Genomic DNA, 11,891 nt, shown 5'->3' with positions numbered 1-11,891 from the left:
TTTATGATTAGTGTAAGAGAAAAGAGAGATCGATGAAGACAAAAGACAAGAAAAAGAAGAAGAATAAGAAAGGGTAGCCATGGGCCAACCCACTGGTGAATCTATGGTTCTTTTTGGTATTTTTAGTAGTACCGTGAAATAATAATATTATATTTTTAAATATATTGCTTGAATTAAATACTTAAATCATTATAATAGAATGCCAATGATATATTTTATTAATAAGTCTAAATTTTAGTAATATTATAATAGATTTGCCTATTTAATGAAAGTGGGCACGAATTAATTAAACTCCAATATATTAAAAAAAATGTTGTAATGGGTCATATTACCATTTTTAAGTCATTCTTAATAAAAGAATTAATTTTTTTATGTGTCCATAATTAACCATATGTGTAGTGGGTAAATTATTGTGTGCAATAATTGAAACCTCCAAATTGAATGTGTATGAGGGATTAATCCATAGTACCCAATGGATCTATGGAGAGGGTTATTGAAGGGTATTAAAAAGATGAAAATGCTCTCGCCCAAATTACAAAATTTGTAAACTCTATTATTACTTTTCTCGCTTACTCTCTCTTTTCTCTCATTTCTTATAGCCGTCGATGCAAATGCCAACTACCATTGTCTTCATCTCGCTGTCGTCGTCTCATCTACTGCCATGGGAAGGGGAGAGAGGAGATAGAGGCAAATAAGCCAATGGCAAGGTTTGCAAATTGAAGGCAATTTTGTCTTCTTGACACCTCCCTCGATAGATATCTCTCGGGCAGCATAGAAGAGACAATGATGAGCTAGTCTCAAAACAACAGCTGATCACTCAGCTGATGAGAAAATCACTATAACGTTACTAAGTTAATCCTAAAGCTTCATTGATGTCATTTCGCAGGCCAATACAGACCACATAATACACAAATATTTATCAAACTTGCTACAACAATTAATCAACTTCAATATTAATGGCTGCATGTAGAAGCCAAGCCGATCGACTTCCTTCCATTCAGATGGAATGTTAGCAGAAGAAGAAGAAGAAGACGATACTCGTCAACCAAAGAACAAGTGGACTTTAATGGCGACCATGAAGACGCAGACGAAGGCGAAGTAAATCAGGGCATGGGTGAGAATGGAAGCGGCGCTGGTGCGGAGGCTGCCGAACTCGACGAAGCGTTCCCTCGCCGGCAGCTGAAAAAGCAGCCCCGGCGACAGCAACACGAACAGCATCACCGCCACAAACACCGGCCCCCAGTCGACCGCCATTCTTTTTTTTTTTTTTTTATTATTATTTTTCGATCCCTTCCCCAATCGCTCTTCTCTCTCTCCTCTCTCTGCAGCTTCAACTGAATACTGAAATTAATGGCGTGGGAGAGAACTATAAGACAGAAGAGATATATCATCATCGAATGTAACTAATTAATTGATAAGAACAACTCAGAGAAGAGAGGGGTGCATGCATGGGACGAAGGAAGGTTAGAGGATCAAGTCACTTGGATTCACTCCCCACCGTCCCATTCATGCACATGACCACCACCAAGCTATATGCATATGCATATACATACACATGTATGTGGATGAATTAATTAAACTAAACTCCCTGATCAATATATAATTGTATGGTACATTTGGTGATACTCTTTATGTTCGAGATTTGAGTTCTTAAGTTTAGACTATTAATTAATTACCTAAGTAATAGAAAAACTTACCTAACTTCCTCGTCCATGGAACGCTTCAACAATGTGATCGTAATCTTTCCTTAATCATTTTCGTCATCCCTATATTTTACAAATAAAACAGAAAAAGAAACAAAATTAATTACTTAAAAGTAATTAGCTAGAGTGTACCCAAAATAGCATTTGTTTCCATTTATTTGCCATGCATTTCGTACCATGAGACGGTGGTTTGCTCGATTTGACATGTACTACGGCTGAAGAAACTAGCAGGAAGCTGCGTGCTTCAACATGGTGTGAAAACGACGGAGCAACCAAATTAGGGTGGTTTCCTTCGCATACTAATTAACAAGTATAGTAATATTGATTTCGACCACAAGAGTATAACTAAGTTGGGTTAAATTATTATTCATATTACCTCTTCCTTCCGACCCAAAAAGGTGGCCAGACGTGAGCTTGTACTGGCCAGACGAGAGCTTGTAGTGGATTTCGACAATTGGCAAAGTGAAAAGTGACTCGTACTTGCAAACACTCCGATACTCAAGTAAGTAAGAGAGTAAATTAACAGAGTATCAATAAAGTTGAAAAGAATATATCTTAATTCTTGATAAATGTGATTTATATAGAAGGAAGAGAGATCATCTTGCATGTATGCTTACATTAGGCGTTGTAGGTTGATGGGACTAGATATTTGACGCCGACGAGACTCCTTGATAGTGGCATAGTGCCAACTGGACTTTCATTGAATGCGGATGAGATTTGTCATTAATGCGATTATGATCCTCATTAATACGAATGAGATCTGGATCGAGCACGAGAGTATTCAACATGCAATGGTAATGATTGCTGCTATAGATTGATGTAAGGCTAAGATTAGACCATGGATTAAGATGTGGCCGAGATTAAGCCATGGGCTAAGATGGAGCTGGGCTGGGTCAAACTTGATTTGGGCTGGTACAGTCCATTGCCCATACTCCCATAATTTTCTTTACTTGATAACATAATGTTTGATTTATCTTTCAAGTAAAATACACCCTCTCCTTGGGGTTGATATAAAAATAGGATATTTCTTTTAATATTTTTGAAAATTACATTAAAAAAACCAACCCTAAATATTCAAAAGTTTTGATATATTGCCCTTTCTCATGTGTGACTTCAAACCCAAAAGTAAAATTAGTATTGATATTCCCTAGATGCCCTTCGATAAGTTGAATGTGCCATAAATTTCTTATTTTAGTTTTAATATAAATTTCTAACGTTTAATATTTCTCACAAATCTATTATACATTATTTTGATATTAATATAGAATTTGTGATACATGTTACATAATTCTTTTAGAAACAACAAATAATATAAAAGAATTTAAATAGTAGTTCAACATCTACAACGCTTATATCTATTCTTTTAACTAAAGAGATTTTCAAATAAAGTCACTTTAGACACTTTAACAGATAATATGATTTGTAAGTTTACAAAGTCATTTTATTCAAAGCATAGAAAACTTTTTCTTAGAATATAGAGATTGAGCAAGACACGTTTCTACGAATCGAGATCAAGTGAGCCCCAACAACGCCTATCCTTTCATTCAAGTCAATTCTTGAGTATTAAAGGGGTTGTTTGATTTTAATATTACTTTTTCACATTTTGTGTTAGTTTTCAAAATTAAAAGGGGGAAGTAAGCTTATTTTTTTCTAAAAGAAAAATAAAATGTTGGTTGACTCAGTCTTATCTATTTTTTTATTTTATTTTTTAATAAATTGTTAAATTATGTATTTTTTTTTACACATAATTACAAATATTAAGCAAAAAAATAAAACTATACATTAATTATATGGATTTGCAAAAAGTTAACATACGAGGAAAAAAGACTAACATAAATAGACAACAAAAAACTTATATTGAAAACAAAATGATTACCAGCAATGCCAAACGTGCTCCAACTCCAAGAATACCATATTAAGTTCACGTGAGCCAGGCCTAAACTAATAATAGAAATATGAGAAGAGCCGGGACGCGCGAATATTCAGCAACTACGGCTGTAGTGGTTGATGCTTCCTTCTCCTTGTCGGGACCCGGGAAGTCTCACGCGCACGTGACCGCTTCCTTTCCATTATATGCTCCAATTTTCAAATGCCACTTACCTGCCCCAACCTGTAATGCCGAACGTGGATAACGTGTTTTGTAAGGGGTGGGTGCCTTAGCTATGAAAATATTTTTTATCTTTTATGAATAGTTAATCCTTGCGTGGTGTGCATGTTTTTTTTATTAAGAAATATTACCTGCTCATGGACTGGACCCATTTCAAGGTCTCATCTTTTAATGACACATGTTTATGTCCAACAAATTCCAAGCGCATGTGACGATGTCCACTTCAAATAATCTTTACTTATTTTTACCTGTTTTCTTTTTGTTATTTTGAATTTTTTTTTATAATTTTTTTTCTTATTTTCAAAAATACGTTTTTTAAAATATAAAAGTAAACACATTTTCACTGTTTTTAAAAACTGAAAACTAAAAACGGCATGAAAACAATAAAGAGAACATGGCTTAAGCTGCTGCTAAATTGCCTAAACATCGTTGCTTCCTAGAGAGAAAACAAAAAGATAGTTTTTATCATGAATGTATTTAATACCTTGTTTAGTATAAATAGTAACTAATCATCTCCCCTGTGCATGAACAATCTTCCCATTTACCAATCTCACTTTTGTTCTACCTGATCAATCCAATTTCCTAAAAATCATGTGGCTAGTACAACCACTATCAATATATTAGATTAGTACAACCACTATCAATATATTAGGTTACACAAATATGCATTTGTTTGTTTTTCTAATTTTTGATCTTCAAGTCTCATGGAAAATGTATGCATTTGAGAAGTATGTATGCAAATAGAAAAATCTTTATATGCGCAATGAAAATTGAAACTGATGAGCTTTTAAAGCAATAAGCTAAAATTAGATATGAAAGCATTTGCATGACTTATGAAAATAATGCTAACAAGACATAATAAACGGACCATATGAACACAACAATTTTTAAATGTTTAGCCAACATGTCTAATCCACTACCTTAACTTCTCATTAAAGATTTTGAAAATATCCACTATGATATTTTAGATTTTTGGGGCTCAACTATAACTCATACATAGTTTTTACAGACTCAACTAAAATCTCCACTTTTCACGAGTTAAGTAGGAACCCTAACTTTTACATAATCAGCTATAACTTTTACATGAGACTTTTTCATAACTAGACTCAGCCACAACTACATGAGGCGTAACCTCTTACAAGTTTCACAAAATTTGTGAAATGATTTATTAAATGAAAAATATAAGATAATACAATGATTTCAAATATTTTCTTGAACAAAAGAGAGTTGTAAGAATATGAATGAATAAAACACTCAACTCTCTTGTATCTAGTATCTGGTTAAAGAATATCTACATGAAGACTTTACCAAATAATTGCTTGAAGTGAAGGAAGTATAAACATGAAAGACTTGTCACTCAAGTAGTGAACATTTGCTCAAAAAATTTTGACTTTTTCTGTGTCTAAATTTGGATTGGCTTTACATTGTTCGGACATTAGCCTAAGCTTACTTGACAGTTCTCTTTGCCAACTCTATTGACCAACATTGATCTTTTGTTGCACTTGTCCTTTTATAGAAGCTTGAGACTTGGGATTTGTTTTGATACCTGCACATGCTCACAACTTCTTTTGATTTGATTGATAACAATCAAATTAGTTAAGAACCATATGTATAGTATACAGATAAAATATTTTGCACACAATGCATAACCATGTTTATCATTATTTTATAAAAAAATATAATTAAACTTCATAAAATAAAGAGATAAAGCTCTAATGGTATAAATTGTCATTTTTTCTTTACTAAGTAACGGTTATATTTTTCAAAATTTGACACTAGTTATTCGACTAAGTTATGAGGTTACTCAACTAATATAACAGTTACTCGATTGGACTTTTTAAGTAATTGATTATATATAGAGCTTACTCGAGTATGATCAAGTCACCACTCAACAAACTCAGAAACCATAGAGACTTTATATTACTTACTCAATTACTAGGCTAAGAATATTCGACTAACATAAAAAATTACTTGAGTACCAACCTTGGTTGTTCGATTGCATTTAGATTCAAAGTCTTAGCTAAGGACAAATCTTTCTTGACTCAACTAATTCATATAGATACTTGATTGACAAAATACATTAGTTGATTGATAAGAAATCTATATTCTATTAAAGAGATGCTCATAATTTTGATATAAAAGATGCTCGATTTTGAAAAAGATTTACTCGAGTATTTGATTAAAAAGAATTACTTACTCGATTAATTTTGAGATAACAGAGGGATGCACAAAGTAATCGAGTATACATACTTTAATAATCGATTGAAAGACGATTTTGCTGAATACAAGTACTCGACTAATTTGAAAAACATATTAAGCTTTACTCGATTGGATTTAATGTATACTTGATTAACTTAAAAGGATTACTTAATTGAAAAATATGCTTAGATTTGATAGTTATAGAGATACTTGATAGTATTGAAATGTTATGTCACACACAAAGAGGGGGGGTGAATTGGTATATAAAAAAAATAATCCATTTTTCAAAAAAAAAATCTTTTGAGAAATAGAGATGTCGTCTGTGAAGACCACGACTTCGTTAAATCTCAAGACCTTGAAATAGCACAATGAGGTATCAATTGTGTGAAGACAATCTCGTCTTAAGAATAATGAATACGAAATCTTTATGAGTGAGAGGTTAAATACACAAATTAAGTAGGGAATATAGAGATGTTGAAAAGAATAAATAAATAGAAAGCAAAAACACGAGAGACGATGATTTATAGTGGTTTAGTTTTCCAAACCTAGTCCACTACTTTAACTTCCCATTAATGATTTTGAAATAAGTCCACTATAAACCCCCTACTCAAATCGAGTAGGTCCCCTAGTCCACAACTAGAAAATTTACAAATGTCCTACTCGAATGGGCCCTCTAGCTTACGCTATGAAAATTGTAACAAATACAACGAAAATAAATCTAAGAGTTAAAAACTCTTAGTACAAACCCTCTCTACAATAAATGAGAGGCTGTTAATGAATGAAATAGTAGAATGCAAAGCCTCGAAAAGAAAAACAAGAGAGAGTACAAATTGAAAGCGCGAATATAAAGTGAATGCTTAGTAGGTGATGGTAATAAATGTTCTCTAAGAAACTTCAACATGTCTTCAATCACACATATATATAGTTGATAGTGGAAAAATCCAAAAATCGAGTCGTTGGGGTGGTTGGCCGAGCATTAAATGCAACAAAAACTAACCGTTATGATTTCTACAAAAGAGACTTAGTCGACAGATGTAAATGGTTAGTCGAAAGAATTAAATAAAATTGTTAGTCTCTTAGGGTTTGGTCACTCAAGAAGGGGGTAAATTGAGTGATTAAATTTTTTTTCAATTTTAATAAATATTCTTGATTAGTGATTTTATTGAAAAATATATATTTGATAAATATAATAAATTATATTTGAGATTAATAATAAATGTAAGCCATAAGATATAAAAAAAATAAATACAATGAGGCACAAGACAATTTATAGTGGTTCGATATCTTCACATACACCTAGTCCATTCTCCCAAGATCTAACCACCCTTGGGGTTCCACTAAAATAATTTCACCAAGGTTTCCACACTAACTCACCTTGAAAACTAGATACACACTTAGATTACAACGGGTTCTAGACAACCACTATACTAAGGTTTTCTTCCTAACTTACCTTGGAAACTAGATTCACCTAGATTTTGATGGTTCTAGAAAACCTATATAATCCACAATAGTAATTTAAATGTTACAAATAATTTGTCCACATTTGGACACAAATAAGCAATTAAGAACAAATTATATAAGACAATAATATTTAAATAAATAAATAAATGGTGACCCCAGTTTGAATGGAGAACATTGGATTCGGTTTTGTGATCTTTTTTTCTCCTTTTGCCTCGTGGCTCTTCGGTAGATGAACAATGAATCTTTGAGAACCTTGAAATGATTGAAAATTAGCTTAAGAGCTTTTGGGAGTTTTGAATATGCAATATGTGCAATGAATACTCAAAAAATGAGCTTGAGGGGTATTTATAAGTATTTTTGTAAGGCCCACTTCCGAAAATTCTAGCTTAACATAGAATATTCGAAAGAAGATCATTATAGAGATGATATAGAACAAAACTGAACTCAAATAACAACTCATTCCATTTCTAACAACGAAAATTTAAATAAGATTTAATTACATTTTCAATATCTCATGACTTTAGGCTCGATGGCCATACAAAATAATAAGAGGCTCAAATGCCATTAAACATAATAAATTCACATCACTATAAATGTTACCAAATCACTAACTAGGATATTTGAAGTTAGGAGGTGTCTCCGTACACCACTATCCCTGGGTTGTAGTCCTACTGGACTCGCCCTCAATAACCATCTTTCCTTTACTTGGAATGACAAAGAAGATCAAGTGAACCACAAGGCTCAGCAAGTTCGAGAAACAAGGAACAATACATAGGATCCAAGACCACGACAACACCAAGAAGAGTAATTAAGGACTCCATAATTATATACAAGATTCATAATTTATGAATTTATCAATTCAACTTAATATATCATGTCACTATGTATCACTATGCAAATGTGCATAAAATTCCAATATAATTATCAATTCTCATAGGCTCGCAAGCCATCATTCAATACATGCAAGAGTGCATCATTTCATTATCAATATCAATTTTTTCGGCTCACAAGCTATAAATTGATGCATGCGAAAGTGCATAAGTTCTATCAAACCTTACAAATAAATATGGAGTTAACCTGCCGGGCTATGGCCACCTCGTCCAGCGCTAGGTGCTCTAGGGTACCCTTTCTCCCTCCACGCAAAATAATAGGTGTGCAAAATATATATAGGTAACATGTACATGTATGCATCATGTATGCATTTGCCACCCACATGTATTTACATTCTTGTTTCCGCGATATTCAAGCTTTCAACATCACTTACCTATACCGGGTATTTTTCTATCATCAGATAAATTCATCATATCTTACTTCATAACGTTTACCACATTCAAGATGTAATTTGTGATACGGAAATGCTTGATATAATTTATAACACAAGAATAATTTTTGAGAGATGTTATTTAATATTAAATCTTAATTTACCAGCTGAGGAGTATTATAAATTTAATAACTATTTTTCCAATCATATGATTGTTGATTTCATTTAACCAATGGTAGTATGCATTTACTTGCATTTGTGCTCATAGCTTAAATTCATGATTAGTCCCCATGCAATCAAATGACCACATCATGCGAAATTTCTGGTTAAACATAAACCTAAAACTTTTCTAAAGCGAATGACCAATTAGAATATATTTTGAAAATGTCTTCATTTTGAAAAACTAACTCTCGATATTTTGATAACTAGCATTCATTGTTGTAAGAATTATTTTTAATGATTTTTTAAGAAACGAGAACTATGTATTTCGAGGGTGATAAAATTGCAATTTCGTGAATTTGTACTAAAACCAAAATTCTATCTTTTTATTGTTATGAATTTTGATTTTTTTGATATTTTTATTGAATCCAAATAAGGGGTATTTTCTTATTTACATTTATGTATTAAAGTAAATGCAACATTTACTTAAGTTAAGGAAATGTAAATGGATGGGGTGTGAGCAGAAAGCTCGCATTCAAAGGCTTATGGGAAGAGCTCGGGACGAGCTCGAGGTCATGAGTTCGCGGCTTACGGAGGGAGCTCGGAAGAGCTCACAAAAAGGACAAGCGGAAAGAGCTCAGAACGAGCTCGAGGTTATAAGCTGAATAAGAGTTCGCTGAACGAGCTCGCGGTTAAGGGGTTGGGTAGGAGCTCGCTGGACGAGCTAGCGTCAAGAGCTTAAGGTTATGCATGCAACAAGAGCTTACGGACAAGAGCTTGAGAAATGAACTCACGGGAATGAATTCGTGATTAAGCTTATGGTCAGAGAGCATATAGGTATGAGCTCGCGGAAAGGATAAGCGGAAAGAGCTCGGAACGGGCTCGCTGGAACATCAATGAAGCTGAACATGTATATATATATATAACTGGGTTTGCCAAACAGAACAGAGGCATTCGAATAATTGCTTAAGCATGAGTATATGGTGGATTGGCTAGGCAAGGCATGGCTCGGGTAAGCTTTTCAAATCAGTGAGAGGTAATAACTCGTTACACATATATGTATATGTGTATTTATAAGTGGGTCTCATATATGGGTGAACGATATATATTCTCAGTTGAGCTTTTGCTGTTTGTGTGAGGCCATTAAATACCTCAATGAAATCATTCGAATGGTGACTTAGCATTTTACATTCAAACCCAACACATATACATATACGAGGCATTTGGAACAGCGAGCTCATTCAGATATGATATACACACAAATATATATATATATATATATGTATACATTTAACACATTTAACACTGCTTCTTTGGATGGAGAACGAGCAGAGGTTCTCATCCTTACCTAGCTATATAAATTGCCATTCACGAAGAAAGCTTGAGATGAAAACAAACCCCATTTCGAGACCGCAAGAAGTCCCACAAAGAGATACATGAACATAGGTTGAACATAGTGACCTAAAGTGAGCTAAAATGAATATAGTGAGCTATAATGAACACAACAATCGTATCGGTAGAAAATTATATAGGCTAGCTTGCACAAGGATATATAGAGATATATGAAGGACTTGCATTGAAAATCAAAGGGGAGTGCAAGAAGAACTTGCTTGATGACTTCGCTATGCAAAAAAATCCTCCATTCCTGAAGCTGCTATCAACCCAGACGAAAATACCAGCAACCAAGAGGGAAAATGGGAGATAAGAAGAATAAGTCTTAGATGGGAAAGGAGAGTACGCACAAGAGAAAAGGCCTCCATTGCAGATGAAACATGAAGAGGGAAATGCACAGTCTGTACCTGCAACTTGGTCGAAATGACCTGATTGTCCTTCACCTTTACAATGGTCAAAAGGAAGATCAAGGGCACTATTGACATTTGCTGGCCCATTTAATTTATTATGATTTTCTTTTAAAAGTTTCAAATTCCATTTCTCAGTTGGGCTCAGCCCATGTCGTGGGCCATTCCATGGCCCAACTCACTAATCCAAATAAATTATCATAATCCAAACCTATTCATAATATAATTAAAATTCCAAACACATCTCAATGGCTCAATCTACTTGGACTTTCCCCACATTTTTGGATTCCATTTAGATGAACTACCAAATTCTCATTTCCACTTACTCTTCATTCTATAAGCAAAGAAAAATATTTTCAACCCTCAATTAATTAAAACAAAAATTTTTTGAACCCAAAATCAAATACCCAAAAACGTCTAGACCCCCTAACAGGTCGTTACAGTTTCTCCCACCCTTCAAAAAATTTGGTCCCCAAATTCGCATCTAACCACACAAACAACTGGAAAGGAAATGCCTCAGCTCATTCTCAATTTTGTGAGCGATCTCGCCCTGATTGTGACATTGCCACCGACCATTACAAAAGGATTCGATCTACACTCTTATTCCTTCTTTCATCGCTTTGAAATGTTCAATGACATTTTCTTATATCACACATAGTTCATGACCTTTATGGTCTAAAGAAAAATCACCCTCATGCTTGGAATATAACACATATTTTCTTAATGCTGATACGTGCCACATTGAGTGCACATGGACCACATAAGGTTAATTTATACGCCAAAGGTCCAATTCGCACTAGGATTCTCGAAATAGTTAATAGGACGAGGGCTGATTTTCCCCCGAGCTCCAAACATCACACTCATCTCACAACATCATCCTTAACCATACATGGTCTCATATCTCAAATTTTGAATCTTAGCATTTTCGGTCTACGTAACTTTCCTATCCATCTTGGGCCGTCTCCACCTAGGCCCTAATGGTTCTGTTTTCTCAAATGATTTCTCAATAACTTGGGGTCCCAACAAGGTCCGATATCCATCATCATCTCAACACACTAGCGTCCTACATGGACTGTTATAAAACACCTCATAGGGTGGCGTTCCAATACTGGCATGGAAACTACTATCTTAAGCGAACTCTACTAATGGAAGATGATCGCCCTAACTACCAAGGAAATCCAACACACGTGCCAGTAACATCT

General features: G+C 34.0%; 1 protein-coding gene across 1 annotated transcript; it reads right to left on the bottom strand.

Moving 5' to 3' along the window:
- Positions 1-666: 666 nt before the first annotated feature.
- On the bottom strand, positions 667-1,522 carry LOC127810428 (uncharacterized). Its single transcript, XM_052349922.1, has one exon. It carries the CDS (start codon positions 1,252-1,254, stop codon positions 1,042-1,044), a length of 213 nt encoding a protein of 70 aa, XP_052205882.1. The 5' UTR covers positions 1,255-1,522; the 3' UTR covers positions 667-1,041.
- Positions 1,523-11,891: the final 10,369 nt, after the last annotated feature.

This window comes from Diospyros lotus, chromosome 9, assembly GCF_014633365.1.
Source record: "Diospyros lotus cultivar Yz01 chromosome 9, ASM1463336v1, whole genome shotgun sequence".
NCBI lineage: Eukaryota > Viridiplantae > Streptophyta > Magnoliopsida > Ericales > Ebenaceae > Diospyros > Diospyros lotus.
The sequence above is the reverse complement of the archived record's forward strand: the minus strand, read 5'-3'. Positions and strand labels throughout refer to the sequence as shown.